We start from the raw sequence: 17170 nt of genomic DNA, 5'->3' as shown, positions 1-17170 counted from the left end.
CATTGACACACGTGATATACTAGGACTGAAGCTTGAACTAAGGGGCCAAATTTTCACTAGAGCACGTTACTAGTTTCTGCAGTTGCAATAAGGTTCTTGCAGTGAACAATTGTGTCAAGCTGGAGGGCTGTTGTCTGTCTGGTTGTCACTCTCTGCCATCTTTGGAACTTCCCTCAGTCCTCTAAGGAATCGTCTCTGGCACATCCCCTGGGATTCGCTGTGGGCTAGACTGAGAAATGGTGCTTTCCAGGAGTCTTTTTCTCATCTATGGCTTTCTAATTTCTCTTTCATTTTAAAGGCCAACTGGCTCCACTGTACATTACAGCGAAAGGAATTGCAGCAAAAGGAAGGTAGTGGGAAGGTATTCAGTCACGTCCAAGGTCATCATTTAATGAATGTTCTGTTTTTGAAATTGAAGCTGTAGCAGTATTGATCCTCTACAAAGCTGTAGAGGTAAAATCTAAAAGAAATTTTCTAAAAAAAGTGTAAGGCTAGTGAAAAGTAGTAATGATTGGAGAGAAATTGGCAACATTAAAACGTAATTATTCCTTGAGCTTTAAATCTCACGTGGTCTGGCACCTGTTGGTAGTACTTACTTGGTGAAGCAAGGCTGAGTAGAAATGTAAAATGGCAAATGATCCTTTAAAATGCAAAGTGCAGCTGAAAACATAATTCTCAATTTAGTGTTAAGCCTTTTTCATGTGTTAATTTTCTCTTTTAATGTAACCCTGACACTTGAATATTCAAAATGGCTACATCAGCTATTCAGGAAAGACAGGAGGGTATTCACTGTAACAGAAGGGTGGCTGATGGATGAAAGATGCATGATTTTGTGCCAGAAGGGTGAGGAAGATGTAAGCAGAAGCTCATGACTGTACTGAATTTAGACATGAAGTTCAGCTGTGCCCCTTAGGGACGTTTGAAGTGACTGTGGAAGTTTGCTCCATGGTTTGGGCTGCTGCCTAAATAGATGGTTCTACCTTTCAGTTTTTTTTTTTTTCCCCCCTCTCTCTTTTCTTACACCAGAGCAAGTGTTTACATGACTGTGTGATGTGCCAGATCAGAGGGCTCATCCACCTGAAAATAACCTGGCAAAATAAAATACTAGATTTTGCCCACTGCAGTTTTCTGAGGCAGACCCATCTCAAGGCCATTTGAATGCAGGTGGCTGCAGGACAAAAGGGAAGAATGAATAAGAAGGGGTGGTAGAAGGGATGTACAGCTTAAACATCTGTAAGCTTATGGTAATTGTGGAATCACATGGGTATACTAGTTAAATACCCTGAAAAGAAAGTAAATGTTCCTTTCAGTAACTTTTTAGAACTGCAATGTTGCTGTTTTAAAAAGTACTTGCATGGTAAAAAAAGTAATTTTTACTGTATTATGTTACTATATTTGTTCAAATTACATTGCTGTATTCTGAGAAGTCATTATGCAAAAACCCTGTTTACAGAATTGAAGTGGCTTTTTGTCATCTTTCATGTTTCTTCAGAATATAAATATTTGCATCTAAAACCAATTTTCAGTACCAGAGAAGGAAATTCCAGAAACGTATGCAGAGAGATGGACAGCATAAAACCAACCCAAAACCTCAAATCAGCTCAGTTCCAAAATACAGTAGATGGAAGTATTGAAAAATATACATTCCACTGTATTCATAGCTACTCAAGATTCTTTTTGAATTCTTCATCATATGACTAAACTGCTTATAGCTCTGGTGGTAGAGATGGTGTGGTATTTCAGATTATTCTAATTCCAAGCAGCTAAATGCAGTCTATTTTAATAACAATATTATATTGAATTTTGAAACAATTACATTTTGTAACATTACAAAACAAGTTACGCTTTATGGAGGAATGTCCTTGGGATTTTCAGGATTTGCATTCCTTTCAGAAATTGAAGCAGTCATGACTTACTGCTGCATTGTTCATCCCGCATGTTAAATGTCATTTGCTAAGTATACATGCAGCATTTTGGCTGGTTGCATTGTTACTGTGTATTCCCAGCCTGACAAAGGAAGTCAACATTGTTCAAAATGGGCAATAAATCAACGATGTTGGATACTAGGATCTGTAGCTGAATCCAAGCTGGCTGATCTTTTTAGGGTGCCAAAAATGTGCTTAGTTCATTGTCACCCTCAAAACAGTGTTGTCATGGTTATGTAGCTGTTTGCACAGTGGGAGCATAGTTGATAGACACTGGGCCTCATGCCTTTGTGTTGTCTGGGTGGAGGTAAAGGTCCTTGTTCTTGAACTTATAAACCCTTCTTTATCAACTTGCCCAGCGCAGCAGAGCTGGTGTTTTTCTTCTTCCTATTCCTCCTGTAGAGAAGTTAGGACCAGGGTTAGATTAAGAGTCCTCGAAGACTTAGGGTATTGGTTCTGTTCAGGCATCTGGGGAATGAACAATTTTGGTGCCCATGGAGAAGAGGCCTTGGTTCAGAGACTCCTGTTGCAACTCTCTTAGCGTTCAGGAGTCCTTGCTTGCTGGTGACCAAAGCCCACATTGGCAGGGGAGGTGGCAGTGAGGTTTGGCTGCAGGAAGAAAAAAAACCAACGAGGGTCAGTAGCAAAAAGAGTGGGAACTGCTGTGTAGAAGTTTGAAATGCTGGTAGATAGAAGCATCAACCTTCCCTGCTTTTTATGATAGACAGTTTAATCCATCAGTATCATTAGTTGGTACTCACCTAGCTTCTTCGCACTTTTTTGGTGTCAATTTGGCAGAATTAACCTAAGCCGTAGCACATTCATACTGTAGTTTTGAATTGTGTTTATGTGGTGTCATTTCTCATGCGTATTTTTCATGCTTTCTGCACGTCTAGCTCATAACCCAGAGGGAAATATAACTATGAATGCTGAAAGCTGACTTTGCAGAAAGCATGTTTCTTTTATCAGCAGTTACGTTCTACCAATGCCAACGTACCTAATTGTTAAAAAACGCACTCTATTTAATTACAGCAAAGTGAGGTCCTAGCAAGCCTTTCTCTGGTAAGTCTAATTTGTGTTTTTATTGTAATTTCTCTAAATATTTTGGCAGTCTGTACAAGGACACTGCTAAATGATGTTGACACACTTTTCCTGTTTGGAGTTGGCTTTTTCTTGTACAGTATGTTTAATCTAATCATTATATCGTGACAAAGCGTGGCATGAACGTGAAACTGTGAGATGGAAATAACTTAGGTTACAAAAACTAACTGTCTTCTCAAATAGAGATTTTGAGTTGCTGAAGGGGTGTACTAATGTGGTGGTTCTTCTCTTCCTATGAAAATACTACTTTATTTTCCACATAAATATGGAATTTTTCACAGGGATAACTGATGAAACTTAGTGTTTCAGCTGCAGTCACTAAACAAGTATAATGGAGAGGTCATACATTAAGCCAGATTGAAATATTTTCTTACTTCCTAACTCCTGTAGTGGTTTGAAATTACCAGAAGAGCAAAGCTTTGGGAAAAACCTTCAAAGCAAAACTATACAGTGAAAATGCATGTTCTTTTAATTTCAGAATAAATACCTGTCTAGTGAGAAGATACAGGCAAGGAAGTCTAAGTTTCTCTAAGTAATGTAAGATTACAAAAAGTCACAGCAGTTGAATGACCATGATGTGCTTTGGCAAGTTTTTATTAATTCAGGAGATGGTAAGAAGGTTTTACAAACAAACATTTCTGTAAATGGATTGAATAGTATATAATCTGAAAGGAATAATCTTCCGTCCTTTCAGGTCGACGTACAGTTTTTACTAATCCATCCAGTCCTGCAGACAGGAAGCCAGTTTGGGGTACTTTTGCCAGATGAATTGATTGTCACTCTGCTTCCCCTTGGGAGCATTGTGCTCTGCTTTCCCAACAGCCTCTGGTGTGCAGTAACTGTGCAGCTCCGTGGGGAGAAGCTGCCTGTAGATCCTGACAGTAATGGTGCGAGTGTGACATTTCTGAGGCTTCTGCGTTGGAAGTATGATGTTACCTGTGGAAGTAGGGAGGAGATGTTTGTCAGTGGAGACAGCCTGGGCCCTGGTAAGCTGTGCTCCTCCAACAACAGCTTCTGATGGAGTGAAGGACAAGGTGATGCCTCTGCTGCTGTTCCTCATGTCAGTGTGGGTCTCTGCCATTTACTTGGTGTAAATGGGCAGGATGCAGACAAGAAAAGGGAATTGATGATCTTGGCTTTGAGACAGGTTGCTCCTGCAAGCAACCAACAGGACTGTTGTGAGCTGCCAGGAGGACTTTCTGCATGAGTCTTTCCCTGTGGAGCTCGTGTTAATGTTGCATGAGTTGTGAGCAGGAGGCATGCATTGCAACCCCTGGCTGCCTCCTCATATAAAGTTTTCATGTCAGCTACTACTAAGCATCAGCAATCAGAGCTATTAGATCACAGCCAGCACGAGGTTACACCTTTATTGCTGTACTGGTACAAATGTTGACTTTTTTTTTTGCCTTTACTTGTTCAAGTCCATTGATACTTGAATGAGATTAGTATGGCTATAGTTGGCTTTCTAGCAGAAGCTGAGAACAGCTACCAGCTACACAGAACTAGGATGCAAGAGAGTGTAATATGGTGGGTGGGAGAAAGTATTTGATGAAAGGTAGCTTTTGAGCTGTACCTCTGCTTAGGAACTGCCGTATCTTGAATACATCAGTAACTGTAAGATTTTTACACTGTTGTTCATTCCTATGTCCATATAAAGCTATTTGGCAAAATGTTACATTGTATAGTTAAATTATGTGGTAATGGCCATGTATGAAGATAGACCTGATATTGTAAGATACAGTTCCACACTGAAGTACTGACTGAGCACATCCCAGAGTAAAGACACAGTTGTGCCTGTATCAAGGTACTTAAAATGATGCACTTTACTCCTCTAAATTACTGATCTATCTATTAGCTGCCTATTTATGTTACAGTTTGGGGCAAATTAGGAAGAATGTCTGTGGCTTGCCAAATGAGTCACTTCAGTGTTTATAAATGTCTTGGTGATTTGCCAGGTAAGCATCTGTGCCAAGTTCAGTTTCTCATGTGATCAGGAAGTGATACAGGAGGATGCACTGAGGACTTCCTCCACCCTCTCCCCTCAGTGCTCTGACCGGAATGTGGCAATTGTCTTGTGCTTTAAAGAGGAAATTTTCAAAGGCACGTAGAGCTAAATCTCATACAGAAGTCACTGAGGTTTCCTTTGAAATTCTGACATTTTCCCTTTTTATGTCCTTCTTTCAGTCTCAAATAATCGAGTACCTTTTTAAAAGGAACTCCCCGATCCCTGAGCATGTGTCCTCCTAAGAAAGCTTGCTTACTTGATGACATCTACTCCCTGTTGTTTCCCTGTGTCTATATTAGCATTATTATTTCATTTCCCCCAGGATTATTAGTGTGGAATAAAGTATCATACTTGCTTCGGTGGGCCAAATTTGCCACCGTACTTTTGAAACAACCTATGAGTGCTTCTGCAATAGTGGAAATAGGAAGTGTCAACTTAAATGTAAATACTGTTTAAGCTTTCAGATTCCTTTTACGTGGTTTCGAAAGAAGGAAGGGGGATTGTTCAAGCTGATCTGGCGTGGAGAGCTCCTTTGAATCGTTCTGAATCCTCCTGCAAGTGTGATATGAGGCGCTTGGGGGCTTATGCTTAGTTTTGATTTTTAATGATTAAAATTAGGGGCAAAGAGGTGGTTGTTTTCTGCTCAGGTGTGGGACCAGCCACCAGAAAATAATATTTTTATACAGTAACTTAACTATCACGTGGATTTGAAAATCAACTTTTTACTTTTTTTTGAAAGAAAACTTTCGCATGACACAGGTGTTGTTTCATTTCTGTATTTAATATGTGCAGAAAACACTTTACATGGTATTGGCCATTGTGAATAATATAAGGACTTCATTCACCTCTAAAACATGATTGGATGGTAAATTTTGCAGGTGTTCTCTTGCTAGACTTCTCTTTTTATTTATTTCCATTGTGATTACGTGTTTCTTACTCATCTTCTTTCAGAAATGGTCTTTGCAATGGGACAGTTTATCTGGTGTAGTTCTTTAAAAGGAAGAACATGGAATTGTGACTTACCAAGTAAAGTCTTGCAAGATGTTTTTTGCAAGGCATTTATGCCCCTGTCTGCTGTTTGGTGCTTTATGAAAACCAGCTGTCACCTAGGCTCTTCAGGCTTTTGAGAGTCTGGTGATTTTTGCTTCTTCTTGAAACACTTCATCACCCTGTCATTAAATAAACAGAATGGTTCTATTCAGCTATATTTAAGCATTCCTGGACTTAGCACTTATTTTGCTAGAAGACAGAAGTATGTCTGCTGGTGCAGATGCTTTATTTGATCCCATGTCAGTCATCTACTTGTGTTTATAGGACTTTGTTTTCATTTTTATTCCTTTAGTACTTTTAGAGGTTCTTGGCTTCCCTTTGCACTCTACCTGAGCTCTAAAACATGAATGAATCTGACTTATCCAGGCTGCAAAGAATCTTTCATGGGTGCTTTTGACCGCTTACAGCTAAATTACCATGTTTGTCTATGGAAGCACAGAAATAATAAATTTCAAAGTCATGTATTCCCCTTAACGTGTCTTAATGTGTTCCAGTCCTTCTCATCAGCCTAATACTGGAATACAGAAAATGTGGATTAGCCTGCTGTCCAGTAGCATGAAGAACATACCCAGTTGTTGTAGCTGCCCATTAGAAAAGTCTGCCAAAGAACTGAAACTGCCATTCTTCATTTGTCCATGGCTCCTCTTTCCTCATTCCCTCTTTTTTTTTTTTGAATGATGAATTTTTGTTTCTTTTATTTAAGGACAGAGTATGTTAAAGGAAGCATTTAGATTTTGCAGCCATTTGCTGTTGGCTGCATCTGTTTTAATAACAGCATAGAAGCTGAAGCCCTCTGTTGCTGGGGCCCAGGGACGAGAACAGCTAGAAATAGAAGGAGATTATGACATAGTGTGTATTTCTAAGACTATGAAACAAAAGTGTAAGTGAAAGTGAAGCTACTGCTGAACATAAAGTTTATCACTGTTGCTGGGGAATAGCATACGCCTTCTTCAGGACTGCTGTGAACTTGGCCAGACAAAATAGGTGGAAGGGCAGAAGGTGGGGAATGTCTGCATCCTATTATGAATTGGAGGAAATGACTGTCTGCACTCTGTACGCTGGTGGCCTCAGTATCCTGCTCGCGGGCTGGTTAGCGCTGTAGGATACTGAAGAAAAAGTGGTGAACTGTCAGCTTTGGTGTTTAAAATAACTACTAGGGATGAGAAAAAGTTCTTTAAAAATGTTACGGGTTTTCTGTTGGCTTTCTTGAACTAACTGGAAACTTTCTGCTTTCTTTCAGGAGCATTTTTTTCTCCGAAAACATTGCTGCTAAAAAGCTTCAAACTGGAGAAGTAAATCCAGTCAGCTTGTCAGGTCACTGGCTCAATGTAAAAGTGCTTTCATGAGGTAACGTTGGGCCAAAGTCAACTTTTCTTTCTCTTTTGTAAATCTGCAGCCAAGCAATGGGCCAGAAAATCTCAGGGAGCATAAAGTCTGTGGATGTGAGGGAGCCCCCTTATAGACCCGTTAAACGAGAGCTGAGAGGCCCAGATTTTTGCAAGCCGGCGCGACTGGACATGCTGTTGGATATGCCCCCTGCCAAGCTGGAGGTCCAGTATAAACATGCTTGGAACAACGAAGATCGCTCCTTAAATATATTTGTAAAGGAAGATGATAAACTGACTTTTCATAGACACCCAGTTGCCCAAAGTACAGATTGCATTCGCGGCAAAGTTGGCTACACGAGAGGCCTGCATGTCTGGCAAATCCACTGGCCCACGAGGCAACGGGGAACTCATGCTGTGGTGGGCGTCTCCACGGCCGAAGCTCCGCTGCACTCGGTGGGGTATACGTCATTGGTTGGTAGCAATAGTGAATCATGGGGCTGGGATCTGGGACGCAACAAACTCTACCACAATTGTAAAAACCAGCCTGGGGTCACGTATCCTGTCTTTTTGGAACCAGATGAGTCTTTTGTACTCCCAGACTCCTTACTGGTGGTTTTGGATATGGATGAAGGGACGCTTAGCTTCATGGTAGATGGACAGTATCTTGGAGTGGCCTTCAGGGGACTAAAAGGGAAAAAACTGTATCCCATAGTCAGTGCAGTTTGGGGGCACTGTGAAATTACAATGAGATACATCAACGGACTTGACCGTAAGTGTTACCGTATTTCTTCATTACACTGTCTTTCAGCTTTTCTCATGTAGGATTTTTTCTTTATCCTTTTGTTGTGCTGGGGGGGAGTGGACTGTCCACTGTAAATAGATTGCGTTCCATAGTTACTGCCCACAACTGATATCTATCAGTTGTGTCTTGTAATGACGGTGTGGATTGTAGCAAAATATCTTCCCTTTTGGCAAGCAATCTGTGTCCAAAGAAAGTGAACAAGTTGAGAAAAAAGATACTGAGAAACTGCCTGGGTATATTTAACAGTAAAACTCTTTGTTTACTGGAGGATATGTTTTAGATCTGTGGTTTTCAAATGGGATTTGTGGATCCTGTAAAAAATTTCCTGTAGTAGTGGGAACTTTTACATGGTGTGCATAAACATACTTGAATTCAGGCCAGTAGGCTTTCTTTCCATAGTTGCCTTTCCAGGACCCTCAAAAGCAGCTGTGGATCCCCAAGAATCTGTGAGCTCAGGTCAAATATTGCTTTCAGCAGTTTTCCTGAAAGAGCTCTGTTCCTTAGTTCATTTCAGAAGGTGCTCTCTCAGGGTATTTTCTTCTCCAGAAATATGGGATTTTGGATAAGCATTAGCTATTTTTGATCTAAAGGGGTAATATCAAATTAAATCATTACATAGTAAGGAGGAGCATGTTGCTGCTGTGAAGCAGTAGCCCACCAGAAGATGAGTTGCAGAACTGGGCCTTGTCCAGTTCTTCTCACTGCTCAGGAAGATGTGTGCTCTGCCAGGTCCATACACAGTACAGTGTATGTTTGGTCATGCCCAGTTATCTACCGTCAGCTTATCAGCTGCTGTGAATTGGGGAATGGAAGGCTGAATGAGGCAGTAAGTAGAACTTTGTTCTTGTTTAAGACTGTATTATCTGAGCCATAGGAAGAACCATGAATATAAATATATAGATTTAACAAAAACAGATGACTGAACAAAATTTTCATGGGTTTTGGGCTTTATGGATGGAACTTGGTCTTGTAAAAAGATAATAATAGCAAGTGTACAATACCTGCCTTTCAATTAGTAATTTCTAAAGGAATTTCCTATTCTTTTCAATTAGAATGGGGTGGTCTCATTTTTTTTTTCTGTCAAAAATTAATTCTCTGCTCATTAGCCTTACATCTGACATACAAACTAGAAACATAATTTAATAATTTGACTCTGTTTAAGATTACCTTTTCATAAACATCTGTAATAAGCACTAGGGGTAGAGAATCTTTAACCACAGAAGCCCTGCAGGTTATTACAGCCAGATGCTAAACAGCAGCTTCCTGAGTGCTTTCATACAGGGGAGTATCAGATGATTGTAAGTATTTTGCAATTACTCAAGACACTGCAAAAAGTGGTGTGCTGACAGCTTTTTTTTTTGGGGGGGGGTAGGGTGGTGGGGGAGAGATATTTTTTGCAAACTGAATATTTGTGTGCAAAAGTAGTTTTTATAAACTAGGATCTGCCAAACTAAGCAAAGTACAGCTCAGCTTCGTCCACCATGTCCACACAAGGAATCATTCTGCATTCCATTTGTAGCCTTCACAGGGCTGCTCAAGGGAGCTCTAGAAAGATGAAAACACGGGAGGAGGATGTGAATGAGTTTGGTAGAAATTTTAAAATAAAAGGGGCTAAGTAGAGAAGGATAGCTGTGGTGTGTGAGACAACAGAGAGAAAAATTCCCATTTGGTTTCTCGTGGGATAATTTTGCTGAAAGAGGCAGGGTAGCTTCCTAAACTATCCCTGAGAAAGTCAAAGTAGCAATGTTTGGGTTTGGTTTTTTTTGCGGGGGGGGGGGGGGGTGGGGTGGGGGGCGGTGTTAAGTGTGAACCTATGTAAAGTAAACTCCCATGTAGGCTTGAGTGTTAATCTGATCATGTGAAGAGGAAGTTTAAAGCCCCTTTGTGTGGGGCAGTTTGACATCCTGGAACCACATCATTTGTTATCGCATGTTCACTGATCCATTACTGTCCTGCAACAAAAACAGCATTCAGGAAACCAAAGTAGCTTGTTTAGCTGGTGCTCTAAAGCAAACACCTTCTCTTTGCTGAAAGTCTTTCTATCCAGCCAGCCCTTGTGTAGCAGTGCAGGTTTGGTTGTGACAGTCTTCATGTTCATTCTCATAGCACTTGATATTACAGGTTTCTATAATTGTTTTTCTGAAGATCAGAGTAGATCTTGAAGAATAAGGAGATGCTCACGTGTTCACAAATTTAAATACATTTGAACGTACATACATGTGAGGTTTTCTTTGTTGTTGTTTGCTTTTTAACCTTACAAATTCTCCTTTTTTTTTTTTTTCCTCCTTCCCTGGAAGTATATCTTACTGCTGATTGCAGCTTTTAGTAGATCTGGCAATAGTAACTTAGTTGTTCTTGAAACTGTGCTGTCAGTGACTTGTAACTTGCTATTTAGTGATTGATTGTTACTGCTCAGAATGCATACCACAGCTTGCAATGGCTGTTTATGTGGTGCCTTACAGAGCAGATGGAGACCTTGGCTGCACGGATTTCTAGTGTTTTCAACACTTGCTGTTTAAATAGAAGACCTCTGAATACTTTAAAGGCCTGTGTATTTCAGTTGCCTGGCAAAGGGTGAAAGGCTTGCAGGAATGGAAGAGTGAAAGGATCAAATGATGGGCTTTTGCAGCTGCAATGAACTTAAACATATGTCATAGCAGTATAGAGATGATGCAAACTTTGAAGTATGTTAATTACTGGATAGATGGCAGAATCCTAGAAGGTTAAGGCTGCAAGTCAAACATCAAGAACCTGTGTGCCCTCTGGGTATTGGTTCTAGAATATGCTGTAGTTAAAATCAATTGTCGTTCTTCCAGCTGCATGTGATACCCAGAGTATTCTGCTTCAGAAGCAACTTTGAGCATCATATGATCATGTGCTGTGACTTTCACAAGACAGTTTTTCACTCACATTTGAGGGTCTCAGAGTTGCAAATGTTTGTTAGGGCTTGGGAGGGAAGGCAGGGGGACAGTACAGAGAGTGCTCATTATAAGCACACGGAGTTCTTCCCAGGACAAACTTCTTTGATCAGATGCTATCAGTATTTACCACACTGATGTTTGCCCAGTGCCTAAGTTTTACAGAATTTTACATCAGACATCTGACTCATTGCCTATTGCAATAATTAAAAAAACCCAAATAACACAAATGCAGTATATGTTATTTTTCAGATGCTCTTTTCATCAGAGTATGTGCCCGTTTAAAAAAAGCTAGGCTATTTACATCTGTTGTCTGATGAGGAGTCCTGAAGACTGTTTATAGACTGGAACAGAGAAATAGCGAAACACTTTTGTATAAATGTACATTGCATATCATGACTGATACATTAGTACTTCCGTGTTTAAATAAAGTGGTGGGAGAACAATATAACAGTGCCATGGTGGAAAACTTGGTCATTGAGTAGGCAAGTTGAACACAGTGATTTATTTTGATCCTTAAAAATACCTGACGGAATAGTTGGTATTTTGACTTCCAGAAGTCAAAATACTTTTTATAAGCATGCATTACAGGTCTGGATCTGCCCTGTTCTGAATCGGTGTGGAATAGCAAAGGAGAGGGTCTGTATTCTATATACAATAATAATAATAGGTGATCCATAGACATAAAACTTGATAATGCAACTCATAGGTACAAAACTTAGAATTTAATATCTTCCTAGGTGGGGAGAAAGCAGAAGGAGGCTGCAGAAAGATTCCCCCCTCCCAGCCACCCTTGTGTGATAGTGTAGAGTTGGTTGAAATGAAATACTGAGTGCTGGCAGGAGGGTTTGTGGGGTTCTGCTCATCTTGGGAACTGTCCCACATGCATATGTCAGCACAGCATGTTCTCACTAGTGTCATGAAGAAACTTCTGCAGTTGTGCATCAGCACTGGCCTTCTGGCCATTGCTAAAAATGCCTGCTGGTAGCACTTCCAAATTTCTTCATCTAAGAAAGAAAGGCTAAGAAGAAGCTTCAGTAGTCCACAGCTGTGTTATGGTTTATTTGCATCCTGACATACCTGTGCTTTTTTTTTTCCTGCTCTGGTTCATAAAGGTCCCATGGTAACCGCCAAATCTGACAGTCTTAAGGAAAAAATGCATGTTAGTGTGTTCTGATCATGTTTCCACTGATTTCCCATTCATCCTGTTTTTAAGAAATGAGAACCTTGAAGAGCAATGATTACACCTCTGTTCTCAAAATTGAAGTGAATGTTGTAACCTAAAGTTGAGCTTTGAATATCGTATTTATTACTCTAAAATAGCAATTAGAAATTTGATAGCCTTGCATAATCCTTTTATGAATTTGCTCAAGCTATGATGCTGGAATTGCTCAGCAATGTGAACTAATTCTTACAAGTTTGTATTAGAAGTGGAAATTTGTAAAGGGTATTTATTTTTGGATTTGCTCTGTCTGTATTGCTGTTGGGAATTGTACAGCTTAAATCCAAGCTTCAGTGCAAATAATGATGCTTCTGCAATACATTATCCAGTGATGCATTTACTTTATTGCCAAAACTGCGTGTGCTTTGTCCACTTTGACTATGATTTCATACAAGTTTCCTCCTAAGTTATATTTCTCCTTAAGGTACTACTTTATTTGTCTCTGTAGCCATGGAAGTTTCTTCCCTTCTCTAATCACAAGCTCTTTCTGCAGATGGCCTCTTTTTCTTCCCTTAAAGTCAGTGTAGCTTCTCTATTAGGAGAGGCAGATGGCAACCTAATTTCTAGTTTGGGCTCAGAGCAAATTCCACTTCAAAAAGATTAATATAAGACAAGCCTGATCTTCTTGGAGTATATTGTGGTGAGTGGCAATTTATATACCAGTCTTCAGATTATAGCAAAACCCATACTTTCGTGGTAAATCTACAGGCAATGTGCCCGAAAACGAGCACGTCCAGAAATGCTGCTGTGTTCTGCAGATGTTTCCACTGAAGGTAGTGACGGTGCTGTCTACTTCTCTGTGTAAACGGTAGGAAAGCTGCCCCAGCATTAACACTGTGTTAAAATAATGCTGAGGCTGTGAAGTCAAACACCCAGAAGTTGGCAAGTGGCAGAATGGGATTTGCTTTTTGCAGCTGTAATTCTGAGCTCGGCAGCCTTCAACTGCGCTGTGTCCCACCCACTTTCTCACAGAAAGTGTTTCACTCTTGTAAAAGGGCGTAAGTTCTGCTGCAAGTCATCCTTCCGTGTTCCTTTTCTGCTAGCATTTTTTCCTTGAGTATTTTGTCCCCAGTCCTGTGTGTCTGAACTGGTGTATTTTGTAGTTTCCCCAGGATAGCCAGTGAGGAAACCTGATGGAGCATGACAGTCCCTGTGGTCTCAGGTTCAGTTTTGTGTTGCCCTTTGGGGATAACAAATGAAAAGTCCTGCTAGTGAGGACAGGACTGGATCAAAGTTCCCCCTTGTCTTGTTTGATTTGTGCATATACAGAGAATTTAAATAACTTTAGTCTTTTACTTTAAACTGTTTTGGGGTGGGACTGATGATTAGATCTGTCTTCAAGCCTGTTATCAAACCTGTTTTTTGCTGAAAAACCTCCAACACTAGAAGTGTGAGATGGGGCATTTCAATCTTTAGCACTGAAACTCAGGATTGAGGCAGAGAGGAGATATTGTTAGAAGTTACTGACACAACTGAACTTCATGTGCAAGAACTACGAGGATTCTTTCAGTTGTTTAAGCGTTATTTTTACATGTTAGTTGGTGGTAAAATACAGAAGGTAAAATGGTGACACTCCAAAGAGGATATCTGTTGGTAATTTGAAACAAACTGAGCATTTCATATAACCTTCTGCACACTGGCCAGGATTCTGCATGACTGGTTTGGAGTTGTAAGTCTTCAGCATTGGTGCTAAGAGTGTCTGTTGCAATGGGAAGATTATTCACTAGGAGCATAAAATATTTCTGGTAATGCTTGTTCAGCGTGGACTTAGCAGGCAGTCATTGAGTGAGGCAGGTGTCCAGTGTTACCTCAGATCAGTTGGTCAAAGCTATACCTGTATTTTCCATGGACATGCCTAAGAAAAACCAAATTTGGTAGGTGTGTCAAATTCATGTGATGAATAACAACATAAGAGTATCTCCCTGCCTTATGTGAACACTTTTTCTAAAAGTAATGAACTTCCAGATGTGGCATATCTTTGGGCTGGTTTGGTGTTCTGGCTTTTTTTTTTTTTGGTTGGTGGTGGTTGTTTGGGGTTTTTTTGTGTTTTTTGGGGGTTTTTTTTAGGAGAAGATTACTTATTAGCTTTGTCTCTGCCAATTTCTTATCACTGGTTGGCCAAACAAATTATATTATTCCAGAAAGTGATTTTTATGAAACCAGAATGTGTTTTCAGCAAGGAAGTACATAACATTAAAGAAGAATAATTTTTGTTTGAGATTCACAGTTGCATTTTTTCACAACAGGCATTTTTATTTCTACAGCATGCTGCATCTCTATTGCAAATGGGAATTCATGTCTGCATGTATTGTTTGGACCTGAAATTTAAAGATGTGCTTCTGCTTTTCAATAAGAAGTAACTATAAATGTTTAATAATATTCTTCTTGTGTATTCCACATATCTGTATGACTAGTCACTGTGCTACTGAATAGGCTACAAAGCCTTGATACAGCATCTTGAAGCTAAAAAAAATTGCTGCTGCTTCTCTGTTGTTTCAGCAAGCTTGACGGCTACAGTTTATTTAACCAAGACAAAGTGATTATTTTCTTTTAGATACTGGTGCTTTTTCTTATTTCTTGTAGTGTTTACCTTTTATTTTTTGGCATTCTCTTAAGCAGAGAGCCTGTAATTGCTTTCCAAAATATGTTCCTCTGTCCATCAAAACAAAACAGAGTGTGGGGTTATATTAGTACCCTGTTCACGCTTTCAAAATTGAAATGCTTTATGCTTCTGAAAATTTCTCATTTCCAAGTAATTCGTATTATGTAAAATATGCTGTTTGGAGAAGATTTTTTAAAGATCTTAATAAAGGTTAAAATATTTTTTAAAGGCTTGGGAATTAGGTTTTTAAAGCACTTAATGATTTTTTTTTTAAATAGCAAATTTTAGTTTTAAAGTAGCATAAGTATTATGAAAATAATGTATTTTCACTGAACAAAGAACTTCTCTCCAGTAAGTTGCCTCTGGTGAAATGCATCATCCAGCCACAGGCACCATATTGGAATCTGGTATTCAAGCAAACACAGCCCAGCAGCGTGCTTGGAGTTTGTGTACTTTTCAGTGATGGCTTCTCTTCCAGCCTTGCTTTGTACACTTTTCTATTCTTTGCTATATTAACTGCCACAGTGCTGAATTGGCACTTGCACGTAAAAGTGTCTAAAATTTTGACACAGTTTATATTAAAGGCTGCCACTTTTTATGAAACAAGCACTGTTACAGTGAGTGACTTTGGTTAGACTTGACTGGAACGTATGCACTGATTTCTGAAGAAATGCCAATTAACTTCGTGGCTCATACTGAGTTTCATTGCACTGGAAGGTCTCCTCATCACGTATGTGGACTTACTGTATCTTTGTTATTTTAACAAAAGCAATTGCTTTAATGTGCTGTGTATGACTGTAGCCATGACTACATTACCGATCCATGCGTGCTTGCCATATGTGTAAACAGTTTGCTGATTTTAGTGGTATGACCTATTGCCCTCTGCCTGTGTAAACAAATGAAGGTCAAAGTTCAGAGAGATCAGAGGGGAAACTTTAAACATCCTGCAAAATCTGCAGTCCATTAAGTGTTCTAAATAATTTGTTTGCAACACATTTGGGAAAGGAGGATAGCTTCACCTGGTGCTTGGACACTTCAGGGAACGTAATTGCATTGGCTTTATGTTAAGAAACCAGCTTCAGTGGTATTTTCTTGTCTTGGGAAGGTAAGTAATGCTAACACATGCTTTACTTTTAATTTAGATTGAAATTTAAATGTTGAAGTTGTGGGGACAGGCCACTGGATAAAGGGCTATGGTGTACAAAGAATGAACAATATCATGAGACAGATTACCTACAGGCAACAGAATGACATGTGTGTCAAGGGAGGAGGAAAAGTAAGAGGTAAAGCAAGAAGTGCCAGCAAGATCTAGGAAGATATATTTGAAAGAGGAAATGTGACAAAGGTACTAGTGCTTAAAAGGAAGAGAGAAGGCAGAGAAGTATGGTAAGAGGGTTAAAAAAGGAGAGATGCTGAGATTTTAACAGAAGGAAATAAGCCTTGATGTACTAGGCCAAGTAGCATGTGTCAAAGAAAGGTAAGGACTGTTCAAGCTCCTGAATGACCAAGCATCCCTGTTTTACTTTCTTTACTTTCATCAGCAGTTTTTCTGGCAGAGCACAGGAGCTCAGCTTCCAACCCCCAGCTGTATGGTAGGGAGTGAAAATTCACCTGGCTCCTCCTGGTGTTAAGCACAGCCATGCTGGGTTTTCCTGACCACTGGTAACTGCTTGTTTTTTTTAAGTCAAACCGACAGCTTGTATAAGTCAAAGAACTTGACAAATGTTTGCTCTGTTTTCAATATGAACTTTACAGGAATCACTGTGATGCTATTGGCATCTTACAGGGTCTTTTGTCATTTGTGACTTTACAACTGAACTTTTCAATTTGATTAGAAATAAGTGAGCTGTTAAAATTTCTGGATCGGAGAGACTGAATTAACCCTGCAGGTTTTTCTGACTGAAGTAGTCTTCATTAATTTCTGATGGACTTTTATGTTTCTAAAATTCTTTTTTTCTTAATTTTCTGAAGACTTATTAAAATTTTAAATCAGTTATTTCTACATAACGGATCTTGTATCCTCTAAAAGAATTTTATTGACTTCCAGATATAACTGATGACCAGTAAGAAGTTCAAGGCATTTCATAATTTCATTGATCAAGAATAAAGCAGAAGCTAAATTGTTCATGATGCAAATGTTTTCAAAATCCAGCATGTAGCTTGATGTACTCGAAATACTGGAGTTAGAGCCTTTTATCATCATACTGGGCAACATTT

General features: G+C 39.5%; 1 protein-coding gene across 1 annotated transcript in view; it reads left to right on the top strand.

Annotated features, from left to right (window-relative positions):
- Positions 1-7421: 7421 nt before the first annotated feature.
- Positions 7422-17170, top strand: part of SPSB4 (splA/ryanodine receptor domain and SOCS box containing 4) — a 62510-nt gene continuing 52761 nt past the window's right edge. The window contains exon 1 of the mRNA XM_010568266.1: positions 7422-8178. Coding sequence (XP_010566568.1) covers positions 7485-8178 — 694 coding nt within the window. The 5' untranslated portion in view covers positions 7422-7484. The remainder of the gene's footprint in view (positions 8179-17170) is intronic.

This window comes from Haliaeetus leucocephalus, unplaced genomic scaffold (assembly GCF_000737465.1).
Source record: "Haliaeetus leucocephalus isolate CR32 unplaced genomic scaffold, Haliaeetus_leucocephalus-4.0 Scaffold240, whole genome shotgun sequence".
Taxonomy (NCBI): domain Eukaryota; kingdom Metazoa; phylum Chordata; class Aves; order Accipitriformes; family Accipitridae; genus Haliaeetus; species Haliaeetus leucocephalus.
Note: the sequence above shows the minus strand (reverse complement) of the source record. Positions and strands in the feature narration are given on the sequence as shown.